The sequence below is a fragment of the Battus philenor genome, unplaced genomic scaffold, assembly GCF_028537555.1.
Source record: "Battus philenor isolate CCGP_79_NKW_IND1 unplaced genomic scaffold, ilBatPhil1.0.hap1 SCAF_5, whole genome shotgun sequence".
In the NCBI taxonomy this organism is placed as follows: Eukaryota; Metazoa; Arthropoda; class Insecta; order Lepidoptera; family Papilionidae; genus Battus; species Battus philenor.
In genome coordinates, this window is record NW_027181715.1 from 12,968,772 (window position 1) to 12,991,035 (window position 22,264).

General features: G+C 32.6%; 1 protein-coding gene across 1 annotated transcript; it reads left to right on the forward strand.

Annotated features, from left to right (window-relative positions):
* Positions 1-15,844: 15,844 nt before the first annotated feature.
* LOC137929500 (protein lifeguard 4-like) lies at positions 15,845-22,008 on the forward strand. The gene is made up of 5 exons (XM_068772478.1): positions 15,845-16,025; positions 17,354-17,517; positions 18,851-18,956; positions 19,679-19,830; positions 21,198-22,008. Exons 1-5 carry the CDS (start codon positions 15,960-15,962, stop codon positions 21,448-21,450), a joined length of 741 nt encoding a protein of 246 aa, XP_068628579.1. The 5' UTR covers positions 15,845-15,959; the 3' UTR covers positions 21,451-22,008.
* Positions 22,009-22,264: the final 256 nt, after the last annotated feature.

A 22,264-nucleotide genomic window follows, 5' to 3' on the forward strand; every position in this document is an offset into this window, starting at 1 on the left:
TGATAAATAAATAAATATAAGTACACGAAACGCATAAAAATATCTTTATTATTTTCGCTAAGATTTTCATTTTACGTTCCTATGTTGACAAATTACATTACTCTGCATTTTTTTACTGTAGGATCATTTTACTTTACTCTTGGTTCCTTAGATATCTTTAACTGTATTTTATTAACCTTTTTATTAGTGTTCATTTTAGATACTGGCATTTCGGCTAGTTCATGTCTCTAAAATATTTTACCATAAATAGTTTCAAGAGCAAACTGTTTAATTAAAATAAAAAATTGAGTAAAAAAAACAAACATCCTTGTTATTTTAATTTTATTTATTTTTTAATTTCGTATCTTAAAATATGAAACATACGAGGAACGGATAAGTTGCAAACAGTATCGTCGTATTATTTTTTATTTACTTATTTAAGACAGTGAGTAGAGAATTTAATATTACATTTTCTTAAAATTTATAATTACAGGATGACGCAACATCAGCCAATTACAAACTAGCTCTTTCCCGCCCGCTTTACGCTCCCGCACTACCTTTTGTGTAAACACTTCAGAAAAAAACCTGGCCTAGTTTTACGCCGGTAAGAGTCATAATTTTAAGATATGCATTTTTTATGAACTCTACCTCAAGCATGCAACTCAATGGTTCTAGAAATAGAGTGATGAATCAGTACATACATATACACATATACTATATACATATATATATATATATATATATATATATATATATATATATATATATATATATATATATATATATATATATATATATATATACTGAAAATTAAGTATCATGTATTTGATGAATTTACGAGAACTTTTGCACGAGCCCACAGATTTGCATGTATTGTACACAGGATATCGCTTCCGATCGGTCTTATTCGAAACCTATATGATTCACGTTCAGCAGTAAATGTCTTTCTACTGTAATGATGATGATCGTGATGATGTGTTGTTGGCATGGAAGCAATACGCTCATTCTAACCAAGATTCGAATTACGTAAGAGTATACAGAAGAGTTCAATTAATTCAAAATATCTATTCTAATAAAATTATTTTATTTATATGTGTACGTTTATATTAATAAAATAAATATATTAATCTATGTTTTATGTGCTATATCCTGCGAAGCATATAAAAAAAACTCCTGCGGACTAATAAATCGGAAAACAAACATTTATTTCGTATGAAAGTACCGACAAAGCAGTGTCGCAAAAAACGAATCGAGTTAAAACAAAACAACCCGAATTGGACCAATCGAAAATTTATCAGCTTTGTTACAAAATTTACAACGGCATAACACGTTACAATGCACTCGAAACATCTGCAACGCCCGTTTCAAAACTGTCCAATTTATTTTAAAGTGCACATATATATTTATCGTCAATATATCTGTGAAAAACAAATAAAAACCGTACTGTGGCAAATAACAGTGTAGATGACTGACACTTGCGACGTTGACCATCGGATCGATCCCCAGGATACAATCTTTTAAAATTCACTCTTTGTGCATTAATTCTTTAGGTTTACAACTGACCACAAACACGTTTCCTGCTGATGGGCAGCAGCGTTCTCGGCCTGCCATAATATCACATTACGATCGCCAACTCACCTGCGTGGCGTGGCGATTATGGTATATCTTCCATTGACATATTTTTGATTGGCATATGCCTTGCAGGAAGCATCTACGGACTTTAACGACAACGACTAGTAATATTATTTATTATTATCATTATCATCTTTAATCTCTCTTTAATATTATTTATCATTATCGCCTTTATTTTTTTTCCATATTCAGCTAGGTTTCATAAAAGTGAACCTGTTTTCTTCACCAACTATCCCATTATTCGTGATGCCATCAAAGTAAAAATCTCCTATCTCCTATTACTTGATGGTAACTCGAATATTAGGGTAAACCACCGATAGATCGTTGTCCCAGCAGTTAGTTAGACCAAATCCGTTCGTTCCGATTCGTAGCTGCCAATTATTGTATCATCATCAATATTTTAGACCTTCCACTGTTTGATGAAGTGATGTGTACCCGGCATCTATCGTCGACCATTACGAGCATGATTCCACATTTTGAGTGGACGTCATAGGCCTATTTTGCTGATCGAAACCTTCGCTCTAGAACCATAAGGTTCACGCAGGCTCCGGGGGCCTTATCTGCCCTCTATGGCCTTCCCTCTGCTACTCCAACTTACTATACTTTCTATACTTTCGTTAATTTTCAGATCTCCTCATTCTAGATTTGATCTCGAAGAAAGCTGTCCGCATACCCCTCTCCATAGCGCGTTGAGCAACCGTGAGCTTGCTAATGAGTCTCAAAGTAACAGATCTCATTTCACTGCCATAAAACATCATTCTGATCATAGCTCTACGTCTTAAAGCGCTAAGAGATATTAAAGCTGTCCTAAATCGTTGCAGTTTACTTTGTAAAAGCATTTTACATTACAATCGCAACTATCTCGCTTCATAAAATTTGTTCGCTTTCAATAAATATCTCAGATAGAGCGATGTTTTCACAAACATTGTAAGCGGAGATTGAATTAAAACTGGGAGAACAAAGGTATGAAGCACAGTCGGACGTACAGCGATCCAATCTGTTTTTATGAGTTCCGAAAGGTCATAGTGATGGGCATATATATCGATGATTATTTTTTACATCCGTGTAATATACTTTTTTAGTAATACCAACAATAATTTTAAATAAAATACACTTATTCATAATTGAAATTAGGAGCAATAATTGATTTATTAATCTAACTATAATCGAGTCTAAAATTTTAATTACCATTTTCATTATATTATTGTAAATTAAATTTGACATCTTATTGAAAAGAGAGAGGTATATTAGGCGAAATCTGACAATAATCTACTGAAGGGTTTTGATCTGTAAAAAGCAAATAGTACCAGCTAATTTCTTCAACGAGCTGTTGAAAAGCAAGTATTGGCAGGATGATTAAAAATTTGCGAAGGTAGAGGGAGTCTTGTCGGTGTAAACGCTAATTGCAACAAAGCCCTTCAAACCTACTACGCAATTCGTCATCGCCGAGCTCCAGGGACACTATCCCTACGGCTCCATGGACCCGGCTTCCTCACAGTTAATCCATAAAATGATGAGAAGTGACGTCACTTTTAATAATATAAGTAGAAGAAAAAATGCAGTTTTCCGCAACTACTAGAGTTAATTACAGCTAGTTATAAACTTCGTCACATCACTAAACGGTTTAATTAAAAACATTCAGCGTGAAGCTTCTCGTCGCTGCGAGCGCAGACGTCAGATCTTTTTATTCGTCGCATTTCCGGTGAACGTAATGCATGCACACCCATTCCGTCGTTTCGAACGATAAAAATTTCATTTAGTTAATTATTATTAATATATTATTAATACAACGCTATCTTATGCTTACTTAGCGAGCATATTGTGCAATGACTTCACCTCGACCAAAAAATATTTATTTATTTATCAACCGTATTGTTTTTTTTCATTTCAGTTGTAACACATCTACTACTGGTCATATCCCTCCATCATAGATTTCCAATACGAGCGTATTCTTACGAAAATATCTAGGTCATCTGGTCTCCTCTCCAGAGCCTTAAAGCCTCAACATTTTTGCAGGTACCTTAAACCTAATATAATATGTCGCTTTTAATTAAAGTGATTAACTAAAGTTTTAATTTGGATTAAATAAAGTGATTATACTTATTAAGAATGTCACTACCACATTTAATAACATTTAAAATGTATAGCAATTTGGAAGCCTGTCTTAAATGAAACATTAACATTTGTGACCTTGTATAAAATGATGTCTTGACGTATTAGTGATATTTATTAATGATTTCTATGCAAATAACCGACTTTAAAAAGTAAATCAGATTAAATCAGATCACAAATCATTAGGAATCTCTCCCCCCCTCTCTCCCTCTCTCTCTCCCTCTCTCTCTCTCTCTCTTTCTCTCTATATATATATATAAGTGTATGCAATGGTGTGGATTGGAATCTCATAGTTTTTTTTTCAATTTGAGGTATTTCTAAGGTTGCGCTGTAAACTTGCATAATTGTTGTAAATTGTTATTGTATGACATGTGGTAGACACATATTTTGAAAACAACTGATTCATTGTCATCATTGTTTCAGCCGATAGACGCCCACTTCTACGGAACGGCCTCCCCCAAAGGTAGCTATGATGACTGGTCCAGCTCTGCCCGTATCCCGTGACTTCCCGAAAGCTTGACTACGTGTCGGTCCATGTTTACCTGTTCTTGGTTGCCACTAGAGAACCTCATTAAAACAATTGATTGCTAAAAGGTAATTGTTGAGGGTGGACATGTATTTGTAAGCCTTGTTAGTAAGCATACAACACACCGACGCCACAATAGAGAAAGAGTTGTCGCTTGAAATAAAAAAGAGTGTTTGAATCTGTCATGATTCTATTTAGATTCTAGTCGAATATGAGAAGATTCTCTGAAACCATATTTGAAGTTTGTTAGTTTAGTGAAGAAGTTGAATTGAGAGTTGAGAGAGTTGCTGAAATGAAGCTTTTTCAAAACACTGCTTCACTTAATTATAATTTATTATTATGTTACTATCTGTATGTTTTCTAGCGTGTTTAATAAAGAAAATAAATTGATTTATATTACAATTTAACATGATTCTTAATTATGTAGACATTGTATTAAAATTCAATACAAAATATCTTTATTAAAGTAGTGATATATACGCAATTTTGAATCGTGAATTGTTTTAACAATATTTATAGTAAGCTACCACCGATTTGGAATACTGCTCTGCTAAAAAGAGTCGTCCAGAAACTTGCTTTGCACTTTTAAAATTTAAATTTACAATGTTTGATGTATACAATATAATATCTATCACCAAATGGGCGATCAACCGAAAACTTTTGAACACTATAATAAGATATATTTAATAATATTTTCAATTTTAAATTCGAAACAGAAAAAATAAACGTCTAGGATTTGTAGAAAATTATTATGTATGTGTACAATAAATATAATAAATCTACGAAGGCTTTATTAACCTTTTGAAGATGTAATTTAAGCGTTAAGAGTTTATATTTATTTAAATTATTTATCATGTGTCTGTCACAACTTTTATATAGATATTTAAATTTTTGGGGTACAAGTAAAAAGTTATTAAATATGTATTGAGACGCCACCATTAGAGTGATATTTTTTTCTAAAAACGTCTTTAAAGTAATCTCTAGTTTATAAGTTATATATAGCCTGAAAGTTATATATAGCTGTTTTTGTAAAATAAATATCATTACAATATGAACCCTACAAATGATTCAAGAAATATAACAGAGTTCAATTCTCCATTAAATATAACAAAAATAAGGGGATCAACGAAAAGAACAAAGCGTTAGCTAAATATAGAACAGATGTTTATCAAACTCACATGAAACATCGGCTGATAAAATTTATTACGGTCGAAAAGCGCACAAACTAACCGTGTTCCGCAGAAGTGGAACAATGCATACCAAAATTTCAATAGAAATGAAACAATACGGGGGCGAATCCGTAATAAATTGAAATGCCCACAGCGTTTTCTACAGACCTTGTTGAAATAGAACCTATTATGTTAGTTTGCATTTTAAAAAATGTATCATCGTAAACTATGTTGAAGCAATCAAGTAGCTTTCTTACAATAAGATATTAAAATCATGTTTCTTAGCAATACGATGAACATATACACGGTGTGAATATATAGCTAGCTTTTAGCAAAAAAACGGTAAAACTTTTACAATCATACTGTATATAGTGTAAGCTCTGAAATATGTTACATTAATTTATTTTTTCTATTGGAATGCGACAGGCATATACCTTCTGACAGTGTTAATCTAGAGGGATAAATAATAATTAATTTTAATATGTATATATCAGAATTTTGAAAAAGCTTTTTCTTACTATGTTAGCATTACGTCATTTATAATTTCTGAAACCATTGATATTTGGACAGGGTGTACTATATATTAATTGAGAGAAAATAAGCTTTATTAACCTCTTTCAATCAATTGTATATGTATTAACTATCAACCTGCCTATTGGGAAATTAAGTATTTGTTTAAAAAAGCTAACTTATATTAGGTTTTTAGAAGTTTCGCGAACACATTTCATACTCATTATACTTAAACCTCACGTACACTCACGTACGTGCAGCTAAGGAACCCGACCGTGAGGTCAATGTACTTCGGAACCACAGTTATAGGATCGCTTTTTTTTCTAACTTCACATCGCAAAGCCTCGTTAAAAATTCAAAAGCTCTAACGAATAAAGCTTTAGATGGTCTGCAAGAACTGAGGAATTCGGTCAGCGGAAAGCCTTGTACAATAATTTAAAAATAAGATTTTTTTGTACGCTTTTTAAATTATTTAGTTAAAGCACAGAAAAAAAAAACATTATTTTAAAAAAACAACATTTTCCTTTACCCATGCACACTATAAAGAAAAATGTAACACCTCATCCTACCTGTCAAAAGTTAGATGTCAAATAGAACAAAAAAAAATTTGTGTACCTTAATTAATGCTTCATGCATTACAATGAAAATGTAATCATATTAATATTGAATTCTAACAGGGCAGAAAATTAAACTTCTTTCATTGATTCATGTAAGCCGATAGACGTCCATTAAAAGGCATAGGCCTTCCCCAAAGACCTTTAGTATGACGTTGGTCCATCTAGTGCTGCTCAAAAAATCGTTCCATCATAACGGCCTTCGGCTGCAAGTGATGTGCTCTGCCTACTGCTACTTCAGATGATGAATTATTCGAACAACGTCAGAGAGTTTGTTTTTTTATGTGGACCTCTTCATTTCGAAATAATACTAATATTTATTTATCTATTTTTATTAAACAGCGATAGGTTGATAACTTCTGACAGTACAAATTTTATCGGAGGAGTTAGGAAATAAATTTTAATACTGTTCAATAAATTCTTAAACAATTTTAATTTTATTTTTTTCTCAATTAAGTCTGAAATTATTTCTCCTTCGCGACATGGGGAATCCATGACCCATAAACTTAATGTTTCACCGAGGAAACGCCTCACTGACGTGCGCCAGTATAAACCTAGCGGCACACTAACGGCATATATAAACGTTTGTTTAACCAAATTACCAGACAAATAACGCGACGAAAGCACTCCCTGTCAGTTTCGTATATCAAAGGCCGCCCGCCCGCTCTAGTCGAATCGTTCCGTAAAAGCCTAACTGCATTGTACTAGACCGCATTGCACCGGGATGCATTTGATTCTGCGCAAATTAAGGTATCGCTGCTGCTGCGATTAAACTGTTGCATATTCTGCTTAATGTGTTTTATATTTGCATTATATGATATAATATTCGTGGTTTTTTTACGTTAAGTTCTGTTTTATTTCAAGACTCGACCTCATCGAATTAGCAAATCTTTTTTAGGGCAATGCATATGCTTTAACAATAGGATCCTATATTGTGTCCAGGAAGCATAAATAGCTAAAAATGATATAGAAGGTTTATGTGCCAAGAATTATTACGCTACAAACGACGTCATAAAATATAATACACCTTAGGAATGATGCATATATATGGATAGCAAGTCTAACACCCTTAATCTAAGTGGACCGACGTTATTGTAAAAGTTGTGGTGTCGCTAGATGCAAGCCGCACAAGACCGATCATTGATAAGATCATTGGGGGAGTCCTTTACCTTGCAATAGCCATGTATCGGCGGACATGGTAAAGCAAAAATCGATAAAGATTTTCTCGTCAATACAAATAATACAAATTTTCTAAACCTGATTGCTAAATGTAGGATAATACTTTATTTATTATCAGCACCTTATTATACTTATCCTTGGCATAAATAATGTTACAAAGAAAAGCAACATTTTTTATTTTACTTAACATTGATTATTATTACAGTATGGTCACTCAATACATTAATATAAAACAATTTAAAATATGTAAATCTTATTTGAAGTATTCTCCATTGGCTGGAATACAGTCCTTTAAACGTTGAGGTTAGTTATCTATAGCAGCATGTACTCTATAGTGAAATTCTTCACTGCCTGTATGAATTGTTTTAAAGACTCTATATTATCATGGCATATATAGCAAGCTTTACTATATTAAACTGGTGACATATCATATTCTAGTAGATTAATATCATGATTAAATGATTGTCAGTCATCACCTCTGATGACGTCCACAATGTTCATTTTTAACTAAGATTGGATGGATCGAGCTTCATAACCCGGTACCGAGTCCTGGTGAAAGAACCATTCTTGGTTATTTAACATGGTGGGACCCTATCTTCTCAAGAAAAATATATTGATACACTTTTGTCGATATTTTGGCACCTTTTCACCTTCACCTTAACAAAAATATGGCTCAGTCACACCTTTATGCTTCACACGCGCCAACAATTCATCACTGAAGTCAGATAATACTCACGTTGTACTCGTTTGTCTAATTGGAAAGCTTCTGTAGAGCTATAAGCATAAATATGATCATTTTGTTTGGTAAAATATTGCTCAATTTTAAAAATTACTTACCGCTTAACTAGTTGTTTTGATTTTAGAAGCCTATACTTTTAAAATAATCAGATAAGAAATGGCCAATACTTTTCTCATAAGCCGCAAGTTTCAAGTCATCTTTTAATATAAAATGGCTCTAGTTGGTATCTTCATCTCCTGAGATACAATCTTTTACTTTCGGACAGGATTTCTTCGAATTCTTTCTCTTACTGCTTTTTGCCTTCGTACGACCACCACGTGGTCGGCCAGATCTTTTTCTGTCAAATCAGAGAAGGTTTAATTTTATCTGTCAATAACCCGATATACTTACATTTGACTAATACAAAGTGTATGACGGATTTCACACAGCGATTCGGTTCTCCTTATCACCCTATATCATTTACAATATATTGGCGCGAAAATAAGAAAACACAATGACAATCACATTAAAAATGATGGATTCCAAATTCTGAAGCAATATTTTGTTTATTTTTAATTATAACAATATAAGTGGCCAGACTAAGTATATACCTCCAATTTAAAATCATAAATAAAAATCACGTGTTCTTAAATATCAGCAGAACTTTTGAAAATTACTGAACATACAGGGGGATGAAATCGATAGGTGTTGAGGTCCTCGACATCTTGGCTACGTTTAAACCGCGGGTCATGTTACATCCTGTATAAAACTCTTTTCTTTTTAAATAATTTATGCTAAATAGTAAAAAAATACCATTTGAGTTCAATTAAAATTATTTAACAGAAAATATCAAGTAATGTCATTGGAATGGCACACCTTATTACACCATCATGGATCTGACGCCTTCGCAGGAATTTAATTAAAATTTCCGCATAAAGATGTCTCATAAAGATTGTCGAGATAGAAAAAAAAACCTCCGTTGAAACGCTGTCGCAAGCTATTCTTGGCTTTTTAATTTTAATTTTTTTACTTGTAACGTCTTTATTTAAAAATTGAGGTAGATATTTTTCATAAAATTTGCTAACTTTGGAAAATCAAGTCTATATGCATATTTAAAGTTCTCTAATTATGTGTTTAAGCATGTTAGATCAAAGCGATATAGTGGCCGGTATTTGAGTTGGCACATCGGGCAGAAGATTAAAATTTAACGTAAAAATTGGCATCGTTTCGTTGTATAGAGTTGTCTATGTCGCAGTGCTTCGAAAGCTTTTTTTGTTTAAATAATTAGTAAAACCAATTAAAACTGCTACAAATATTATTAATTAACGATATTATTTTGTGCCCAGAGATCCAGTACACTATTTGTATTAATTTTCTATCAAGGCATTTTAAAATTTAACGAATGAAGGACTATTGTTCATGGAACAGATGTCGATATCGCTAGAGGCGTTAAGAAAGACAGTCCTGTAGCACTGCGTACCGAAAATATTACCGAAGTTTAACTGCATTATAGTGTCTTTTATGTATTAGGAGTACCGGAAAGTAATGTCATTTCTGTCGACATATTTCACAGAAAAACCGATTGATTTTTACCGCTCCGACATTGAAAAATTTGTATACTAGATGGCAAAAGGTTGTTGATAACGAAGGTGAATATATTGTTGATTAAAAATAAAAAAACTGTTAAAAATGTAGTCGTGTAAATTTAACTTCAGAAAGCAACATTACTTTCCGGTCACTCTAATATAATGTTACAAACGGTGTCACAATATACACGCAACATACGTGAACATCATTTGTGTATTAATTTGATAAATTCATATGAGAGAACCTACAGTTGTTAAATACGACAAAACCACACAGACGTGCCTCAGAGAGAATGAAAAACGGATACGTCATCAAAAGGGCACATCGTTAGCTGGCTAGTGATGCGTCCTGTGGGTTGCCTGTTCGGAACGATCCACCGCAAGCTAGTATGAATAGCGATGCATTCAGTCTCTCTAATTAAACGTGGGTGACCTGCAAATTAACATTCATAATTAACCCAATTATTTTAGGTTTATGTTTCAATAATTATAATGCTATCTTGTTACGTCATTAAATATATACATTATTTATACGCATATAATATACCTATTTATATTATATCTATGTAGTACAGTATAAATATCATCATTATCATCATTTACTACCATACCCGGCTCTCCAATATGTTTTCAATAAGACCTGGAGGTAGAAAAGAAGATGGAGGCTGGAAATATCGCCTCCTCGGTAAGCAACGAAGAGTCGCCTTCCGTTTCTGAAGTACAGCAGGTGAAGTAATTAAAATGTCATAAAAAAAATATAAGGTAGGGTCGGGTAAGACTTGCATTTTAGAAGGTAAACATTATTTTTAACTACTATAAACTAATGAAAAATAATAAAAAATTAAAAAGTTTTTGAATAGAACAGATTAGGGAGATAAAAAGAGGGGAAAAATACAAATGATAAAACTGTACTGTGACATAAAGACGTAGTTTACTGTAATATTTTAGGAGCGTAAGAGAAGGAAACAAGGTGGTATGTATAAAGAGACAAGTAAGGTAGGTCCTTCTCTAGATAAGCGAACGAATATATTGAAAAAGACCGGTCGGAAGTAGCCTGCGTTCAGCATCCTTATCAAGTTCATCCTTCCACTTTGTCTGTGGACATCATACACTACCCTTCGCTGCTCCGTAGTTTCCACTCCAGAACCTTAAGGCTAATGTGGCCATAGGTTCTACGTGCCATATGACCTGTCTTGTAAACAATAGGTAGCTAGTCATCAATACTATAGGTATTATTAACATAATAAACAAATTTCTCTAAAAAATAATAATGAAATAAGTCGAGGCAGTTAATAAAAAACTGGTTCTCAATTTTTTTTCGATTTTCAATAACAATTAATCAGTGCAACTATGGCAAACGATTCATTATCGGGAAAATTGAGATTTTAATTTGCAAGCCGAAGGTGCAATGCGGTATGGCACGATGCAGCTTAACGATATGCATTGCATCGAGGCCTAGCAGCGAGACTTTGACGTATTAAACTGTTTTGTGTTTCATTTGAATTTGCAATAGGTCAGGTGGAGAACGTTTGCAGCGAACCAAAGTCAGCAAACGTGTTATGGAATTTCACAATCGATATCTTTTTATTTTTAATTACAAAATTACAAGATGCATTCACCTGATAAGTTATAAATTCATGATTACAAAGTGATAATTTTCAGTGTGACAATCTTGATCGTAATATGAACTGATAACACCTGAATTTAAGATCTCAGAAGGCTACACTTTTTATAATTAAATTTATTTTAAAAAATATGTACGCCGTTTATTCGTTTTTATTAAATTCACTTTAACATATGTAATTATGGTTAAAACTGGCTAGTTTTTATCTTCTTTTGTTATCATAATCATGATTTTAAAACAATCTCTGTTGGGACACTGACATTCCGAAAAAAGGCTCACCGACATCTTCGGACTTCTTATGTGTATTTAGTATTCTTATTTCTTTTGTATGTGTCTTTCTTTACTACTTCTTATAAAAATCTTCTTATAATATTTTTATAGCCCTAATTTTTGAGGATCTCCCGTTCCCCCTGACATGTTTGGGGCAGTGACGTTACAGATTCGGATAAATAAGTTTTTCATATTTATTATTTTTATTCCACATTCTCTTTTCTTCTTTCACATTTTCTTTTAAATCATGCTGTTATACTTCAAAAAATCTACCTTCATTCTTCGATTTCCTTCCCTCATCTACATTCAAAAATCACTTTTTATTGTTTATAACAGTTTTCACATCATCGCATTTATAGACTCATTTGTTAAAATTATGTACATTTTAAATATCATTAATTATATTTTAATACTTATATTCACATTTATAACTTAAGCTTTAATAGATGATCCGTTTCCAATTTCTTTTTTTACAATTTATTTTGCCTTCTTTTTATTTACTTTCTAAACTAAATTAAACTAAACTATTTTTTGTGCTACTAATTTTCTTCAAAAACATCACAGTTTGTGCGACGATTTCCTCCCTATTGTCATACTTAGGATGTACGCCAGTATAATGACCGCCTCACTCTTTAGCCTCTGTCTCGTGGATAATGTGCGTCCTGAACCTGCCTCTTTACCGCAATCTTAGCTAATGAGATATTTATCGGCTAGGGTGTATGTCAGGTACAGTGTTTATCTCTTTCATGACATACTCCCCAGAATAAGGACTCCTACTCAGGGATTGCACCATATTCTTGAACGAATATATGCTCTCTTATTGCTTACTATCTATGCTTGCACTTTTTACTGTCAGAAATTATGCACTTGTCGCATTCCAATAGAAAAAAATAATTAATATAGCATATTTCAGAGAGATACAGTGAGATTTTACCAGCTGTATAAGCATTATAGCTTTTTTATGTATATAATCAATGAATTTATATAATAATAAAATAGATCGTATAAGGTTTTAATCCCCTGATTACCACTGTATAGACACATATGTACGCTTGCTATTTATCCTCATACCGGAAGCTCGGTCCGACAGACTAACCGCAGAACTCACCGCTAATTTAGCTCTCGTTCAGCTATCCCTTTGACAGCTATTTAATAGATAGCTTTTGCGTAAAGATTAAAGAGACATTAAATTCAACTGTGGAATGATTTACTGCTGAATATAAGACGTGCTAACTTTAACTACCTATTTTCAAGAAAATGGTTAAGAAACATTTACTAGACCTATCATTATCTATCTCTTAATTCATTTCTTTTTCTTCTTCTGTTTCTTTCTGAGGCAAGTGCGATCGAACCTATACTAATCGAAGTCAGTTAGATGTTTTTATTTATTATTGTATTCAATTTATAATATGTATTAAACCTTATTTATTATAAGTATAGATGTTATGTACATATGTATGTCTACGTATGTTTATGTTCGTTTGTTTGTAAATATGTATTTTTTGTACACGTGAACTACCCATTATTAGTACTTTTACCTTTTCAATACTATGGTTGTCTCTAAGAGATTGCCTTGTGTGATAAGACCGCCCATTGTACTTTTTTGTATATTATTGTAAAACTTATTAAATGTATCTTAACGTGTACAATAAAGGATATTTAATAAAATAAATAAATCAAATAATAGATTTTGAATATCGAACACTTGAAAAAAAAGATTTGACCCTACGAAAATCACTTGTATACTTATTATATCACTTATATATTTATGGAACCATACAGTTTATAATTATATAAAAGGTAATATATATATATATATATATATATATATATATATATATATATAGATAGATGGTTTTTTTTGGCGTGTTCCTTTTGTTATTCTTTTAGATTTAAATTTATCGCAAAGGTTTTAATGCAAACGGTATAGACTCGTGTGGCTACAACTTCATCTATCTAAGAAAGCGTCTCCACATGATAATATTAATAATACGACAGTAAACGAGGTCTAATTACAGTTTACAAGCTCTAATAAAAAAGAAAAAATTTCATTAAGTAAGAAAATTGCTCAAACTAGGTACTGTTTTTTTTTTACTTTAAGTTGCTGTTGCCTTACTAGCATTTACAGATTCTGTGGGCTTGCGGGAACAAAGCGCTGGAAAAGAACTTATTTTTGGTAGGCCCTCAACTCCTTCGGAAGCCTTGACTTGACCTGTGCATATTATTTTCATTAGAATATTACGGCATTGGCCGCCTACCTCTTAGTTCGGGCAGTTGATTCATTTATTGACCTTTCGCAAGAGCCACAGCGGACCTTGGCTTGAAATGTCTGAGTCAAGAGAAACCGTAGGGACTTGCTCGGATTGCTATTGCCCGATTAACATATCATCACTTTGGAAAGCGCTCAGAGAAGAAGCAAAATTATAAAAACTCTAATTATTTAAACAATGTTTTTAAAATATTAACTCGTATTTAATACAATAAGACAAAGTAATAATATTCCTTGCTTACGCGGAAAATTTTGAGAAAGTGCCACACAGTCTACACTGCTTCGATAGCATACGATACAATTCAAGAATATTTCAATGTCTCAGTAATCTTTTTTCTCTAATGCTTAAAAAAGAAATAAAACCGGAAAAATATGTACGTTTAATAAAGTTTTGTGTTAAGGAAAGTAATAATTAAAGAACGTTCATGTGTTGCTATCACAAATTTACACAAACATTTACAATTGTGTCCATACAACATTTTCTAATGTGAAACAAAGAAATTCTTAGTGCAAAATAAGTACTGGTATACAAAGTAGGTCACAGTATAATATGACCTATAATAAAAGCGATGCAGCGTAAAGGCTTTAAAGTAAACGAGCCGATACGCTATCTTATACAAACTGAGCAACAGCGCTGACATTCAGCAATAAATGCGGAGCGAGCAAAGTACCGCACTAAGCAAATTTACACTCGCCACTTTGTTGATAGGACGCCCCGTTTTAATACATTTTAGCTAGACAGGCAACGGATATATAAACTATGGGTATTAATACCAGTTTAATTACTGTAAATTCTGCTGTCAATGTAAAATTAAACGAACAAAATAAATATTTTTCAGCAAGTATTACATTAAAATTATTAAAAAATCTTTTTGAAATGTCTTCACAAAATTAAAAGTAAAGACTTACTATTTATTACATCAGAGACATTATTAGGAAACGTAAGGAAAAAACATTCGAACACCCAACGTGTACACATACGAATTTTCACTATTTTGGATCTGTATCTCAAACGTTAGCGTTTTTTTATCATTGACTAATGCTGATTGTAATTTTTCATTTACAACTTTACCGGTTTTGAGGTAGTAAAACGCAGAAGTCACTTTACCTAAGCTCTACTTCCAAGACGATGTTTACTAAATGTCGGTTGAGTATTCCCTATAGAATCCTGACTGTTAAGTTACATATACCACCAGAATATTTTAAAGGCACCACGCTTTAAGCAGCTCAGATGGGCGCTTTATAGAATGACTGGGTTCGAGAAAGAATCTTAACTTAGTTGGTCACTTTGCATTTGCTTGAGAATGCCGAACCACGACTCAGCCTCTTGCTATTATGGGATTATCCATTATTGGCATATATAAACCCTGGTACAGTATATTAAGTGTTAACTCGTACAAATGTTAATACAAAACTATTCAAAAATAGAAAATACGTTCTCTACACTTTATTTTTCGCTCTAATTATATTATACAATGCCGATTTTAAGATAACAAATAAATACAATCCTTTATTTAGTACAAATGTACGTGATGGACCAAATTTACTGGATTTTTTTCTTTAAAATGTTTCGTTGTTAATTTTTGTTACAGATCACATGGTATCTTAATAAAATACTTATAACTAAAATGGCAACATTCATCAACGTCTGTTTGCCAGAAACGTCATCTTGTTTTCAAGGCTGGCGTATCTGTCACGTAACGAGAATCGACGCGAAAAACAAAGTATTGAACATCTTTCCCCTCAGTATTAAAATAAAAAATATCAAGTCATGGCTGCTATACCTTTAATGTACGCCCAGGAAGATTGTGAACTCGGTGGAAAAGAATCTATAGAGGTAAAAATGATATACAATTACAGATGTTGCAATTTATCAGCAGACTTAGGTATTGACAATAATACGACACTGTTTACACCGTAGTATCGAAACACTAATGTGTTTCAAATATCCATCCATTATAATTAACCATTTATATATTTGATTAATAATTATGAAGTTTGCGAAATTTTAAAAGCTGTTTACTTTTTTTGTAGTAGAACCTTATCGAAGTCATACGGCCATCTTTTTTAGTTTAACAGGGTTATTAGAATAAACATTTTTCCTGCGCAATCTACCATAAAATCATCACCTTTTATGAGGAAGAACATCTATGATTGATTTCTTTCAACAATGAGAGACTATGATTTCCTCTCTATTATCAATTCTAATTGTGTCAATACTAAAGGAAAATAATCGTAGTCCTTTTCGGATTCATGAATATAAAATAAATGTTTTTAAGTTACACTATATTATAACTTGGTTTTACATGAATTGTGCATATGAATAAAATACCTATATATTGTTCATTCCTATTGTAATAAATAATATTAAAAATGTATACTGTATTAGACAGCTATCTGCAAATTTTTCTTTTTTGATAGTTATTCATTATAATAATTGAATTTTTGGAACATTTTGTTGAATGATCTGCCCTAGTTTTTAAGAAATTGGACAAAAGAATTTTTGAAAATGAACATTATTGAAGTCTGTCAATACATTTTTTTGTTGGCTTGAAAAGCTGTATGAAAGGTTTAGTTATCAACAGGTTAATATTATTATTTCATTTTGAATTTATCAGACACTGCTTAACCTATTATAATCACCGGTGATAATTATAAGTTATATATTAATATAAATGTCTTACATTGGAATGACAAAATACACTTAAGTCTCATACAAGACAAAGGATGAAATAATTCTGGATGTGATATGGGCACCAAATATTAAGAATCATATAAGCAGTGGGCCCCACTTTTTCCTTTATCTTCAAAAGGCTCAAAATAAGGACTCAACTATTGAGTTTGCTTGTATAGACTCCTCAAATACTACCACTTCATTGCATAGAGAACATCAGAAAACCTGAAGATGCTTATAATTTTCAGCAATGTAGAAAATAAAAGGGCTAAAGCATGGTCATCTTTATGCTGGACTGAGGTAGTTATGTGTTAACATGCAATACCACCCTGTACAGCTCTAGAAAACTTTAAAAAAATAATCAACTGTGAAAGAAATGTTAGCAAGGGCTAAAATACACAACCATGATCTTTATATCTTTAATAAAATATTTTACTATTTGCTCACTTAATGTATACTTATGTGTTTTCTAATAATTACATTTGTTCCAGGATGATTTTGCATACAGGAACAATGTACTCAATGCAGACAAACATATACGCTTGGGGTTTGTGCGTAAAGTATATGGTCTTCTCACCATACAATTGCTGGCAACTGTAGCTATTGCAGCCGTCTTCTTGCTTGTAAAGCCAGTCCAAGCTTTCATACATCAGAAGTATGTTCTGTTCATTTTGTAAACTGTTATACAATATATACAGGTTGATTCATTATTGTTATAAAAGCTTTAAAGGGGGTGTATGCATAGTTAGTTTATCAACAAAACCTACTTTCAGTCACCCTGCGTGAAGTCATCACCCTGAAATATAAAATTTTTCTGTTGGAATGAAACTGGGTTGATCAATCTAAATTATGTTACATGGCTTTATTATATATTTTTTATGGAATGTGACTGGCTAGCAACTTCTGGCAGTACAAAGTCTGCAGTGACAGACAGCAATAATTTGTTTTTATATGTATTTATCTGAATATTTTAAAACATTTTTTTCTACATTATTTACTAATCAATTAATTTTTACATAGTGTGTACCACACATTAATTGACACAAATGAGTTATACATCTAAGCTTTTATATCTATAACCAATTACCTGCATAAATTATACATCTTCTTTTATAAGGAAAGGAAAGAATGAAAAAAAAATGTTTCATAAATAGGTTCAATGATCTATAAAATCATGAATATGTCATAGCTATATTCAATTGTTAGTGGATACTGTTAGCCATTCTAGTTTTTACAGCTTCATCAGACTTGGGGCATAGGTCCAAAATCCGTGAGCTATTAAGTTAAAAAAAAATGTATGTCAGAAGCGTTGTCTGACATATTGTATTGACTAATTCATATCTACTTGGTTTTCGGAGTAAGGTGTGATCCTTTCGTCCAAAGACATTTTAACTGTATAGATATTGGAGTTGGGGGAATGCTATGCAATGTGTTTAAATTTAAAAACCCACAATTATTTATGCCTGGCAAATAATAATAACTCATGTGTTATCACAGATAAACATGATAAGGTTTAAACAAGAAACAGGCAATGATATAAATTGATTAAAATACAAAACAGCTTTACATTATTTTTTTATTAATGAAACATAGATTTCTTGAAACATATTATTATTGCCATATTTAGTAATTATATACAGGGTAATTGGTGGCAGATTTATGTTTTCAAACTTAAATAACAGCTATAATATTTGACACATAGTTTTCATACAAACATGTATAATACATAGACTTTTACAATAAATATAATGGAATGGAAAATATGTGGGACAATGACTTGGTCTAGGTCAAGAAAAGTCACTGCCTTCCAGCAGTGCAAGACCAGTCATTATGGTGATCTTTGGATTGGAGATCTATAACTTCCATTGAGAGTCAATGGTATAGCATGATGACGATAGTGACTGTCTATATCTTTGAGAAAGGTTTATGTCCAACAGATGATGATATACATATACCTTTTAAACATTCACAAATTATTTTATTTCCAGTGACTGGATGGTATTTATTGCCTTTATCCTGAGTATGGTTACACTGTTTGCATTAATTGCTAAACGACGGGATTCCCCTGCAAACTTTTACCTTCTTGCTGCATTTGTAAGTATTATTTGATGGTCTGACTAAAGTTAAGAGGAAAAACAAACTTGTGTGGTATAGTAAAGAGGTTTTTCCCAGTAAAGCTATTTAATTAAATGGTAATATAATAGGCAGGTAATTGCAAAAATTTATACAATGCATTCCAAAACAAGAGAGAGCAATGGAGAAGACTAAGGACTACAAAGCTTAGCTGCGGGATCAAATTATAGACAAGGAGATGCACAGAAAAATCAAAATGACCAATGTTGCTCCAAGAAATGCTCATCTGGAGTGCCAGTGGGCAAATTTCTCTTATAGCCGACAGCCGTTGGGGCCGAAAAAGGAGACTTGGATCCCCACTCTTCTTCTCCAACTAACAACAAAGTCAAGGTCAAGCAGAAAGTAGCATAGACCTATGTCTTACAGTGGGTTTATCGGCTGACATGATAATGATGACTCAACAAACATGAATTTAATAAGTTATATTATCAGCTTCTGTGGGTCACTTATAGATAAATTAATTAAAGCAACTATTCAGGAATCTACCTGCTCTTAAGTAGGTATGATAGGAAGTCATCTCACTCGCACAAGCAGTATATCTATCTCTCTTGCCTATTCGCAAGCTGGAATTTTTTGGATACAAAAGTGTTTTCCATACTTTACTTTTAACAAGTCAACAATTTCATTATGTTGGTATGAATATTCGATTTTATTACATCTGGTTTTGTGTTTATATTTTGCAGACGGCAATACAAGCTTATACGATTGGTGTAGTCGTCTCGTTCTACGACACATTCGTAGTACTGCAAGCACTCGCTCTTACTTTCACTGTTGTCTTCTCACTTACTCTCTACACTCTGAATACCAAACGTGATTTCTCATTTGTTGGATATGGGTGAGTAATTTTATTGTGGATAAAGTTTTATTTAAAACTGAAGTGGTATTTACTTTAGTTTGTACACTCAAAGCTGTTTTTGTGCGGTAGATATGGATCGTACAAAGGAGCCTGGTGGCTTACAGTTGGCCTTAAAAAAAGGCACAATATCAACCAGAAAGCTATGCTCAGAGTTTGGGTGCGACATAGAATCAAAAAGACATCCGTACAAAACCCGAGTCACTAATGTTGCTCGAGGAATTGCTCGTCTGAAGTGGCAATAGGCCTGGCACATCGCCAGTATAGCCGACCGCCATTCGGACAGAAAGATTTTCGGCATAGTTAGGCCCCACATAGGGTGGACTGACAACATTGTTATGGTCGGAAGTCGCTGGATGCTGTTAACGACAAGACGCTGGATGCGAGCAGTGCAAGACCTGTCATCGAGGCAATGTTTAGAGAAGACCTGTGCTTTGTAATGAGCATCTACCATCTGAAAAAAAGAAAAAAACTTCACTACAAAGTATCTAATAGATTCAGGCGTTACCTTGCGAAAGTCCATCCTAATTAAGAAAGGGACTAATATATAGCTACTTCCGCTATGCAACACAACTATCATCAGTCACTCGCTGTTTTGACACTAGTCCGTGTAACATCTCCTGAGGATGCCCCCTGGAGGGGTGAAACACGTGTAGAGTCAATTAACGGTGGTAGTTGTGTGTCACATTGTTTGCCGCACGCGCATTTATCAACGGGCTGGCGGGCGGTGCACTTCATTGCACGACTACTGCTGCATAGCGGAAGTAGCTATATATTAGTCCCTTAGTCACAACAAAGTATTAACTGCATAGAAAGTCTCACATAGAAAATAACTAAAAACCTTTTGAAATATCTAGGAATAGTTAATACATTTAACCATTATATCTCCTTTCCAGAATTTTCTTGTTATAAACTAGTTAAAAATTTCTTTTGTTACTTGGAAATACTACCTCCTCACACTTATTTAAAGTTGACTTTTTTTCGATTTTCATATAGTTGGTGAAAAGTTTTTGATTACTGTTGTTTTACTAGACGCTTGTATATCTCTCAGTAACCAGATATATAAGATCCTATCTACTCATTTTTATTAATATTTACCGCACTAAAGAAATCGCACTATAAACAGGTTTAAGTACATTTTAAAACTTAATAATGTTGCGAAGAATTGAAAAAAAATTGAGATAAATTGGGTTTATTCTGATCAGTTTCTTAAGGAAGTGGGACTGTGTTGTTTTTACTGGAGTATGTGTCTAATCATGTATAAAATATGTTAAAACTCAGTCGTTACAAATGGCGGAAAAACTTTTGTAAATGAGATTTGCTAATCTGTGTACTTCTCTATTTTATAGCCTCGTGGCAGGACTTAGTGTGCTCATCATTGGAGGCTTGCTGCAAATATTCATCCAGAGCTCAGCCCTTGAGGTTGCACTTTCCTTCACTGGAGCCATATTCTTCAGCTTCTTCCTTATTTTCGACACCCAACAGATGATGACCACATTGTCGCCAGAGGAGTACATTCTTGCCACAATAAACCTTTACATGGACATCCTCAACTTGTTCCTGTACATCTTGCGTATTTTGAATGAGTTGAATAGGAACTAAAAAACTATGTATTTATGTTTTCAAAACTTATTCTTTGTATTATTTAGCACTTGACTGTTTGTGAGAGCATTTCTAACTATCAGTTTAAGAATAATCCCGTTTATCCTTCTTTAGACAAACACCGCAGCACATTTAAAGTTTTTCAAATAATAATTTTTACCAACTACAATTTTATTATTCTAAAAGACATTCCTCTTCAGTATTTTTAATAATAAACTAAAATGTGGCACCTCAATTTTGATCCTATTTTATCTTAGTCAAAATTTTTGCAATTTGTTGACTTCAAAATGTTGTACATATGTGATGTTTTTTTTTTTGGAAATTTCTAAAGTTTATTGTATATAATATATTATGTTGATTTATAAGACTAATTTTATCATATAATATGGGCGTAGCTCAGATGTAATAACTTTATTTCGTATTATTTTTTTATAAGACTGGCAACACTGATATGGTGACCACATTCAATATCGACAGGTATACGACACAATAATAATCACCTCGTTTTTAAAATTACATGTATTGTCCGTTGAATTGAAATAAAATTTATTAAAAAGGTTCACTTTTTTAATAAATATTCCTTCGTCATTTATATTGTATTTTTTATATTTAATTATTTGAAAGTTCAGTACCTACGGTTTTGAACAGTTTTACTCATTTATTATCCAGCAGGTTCCAAAACGAACTTGTGAAAGGAAAGGAAAATGCCTGTGTACAGATATCTAATGAGTAATTTTTTAATCTGCTCGATATTTATCAATCCTATTCTTGAATATTGGTGTTGTGCTGAAAACACATAATTAAAAAGAAAAGT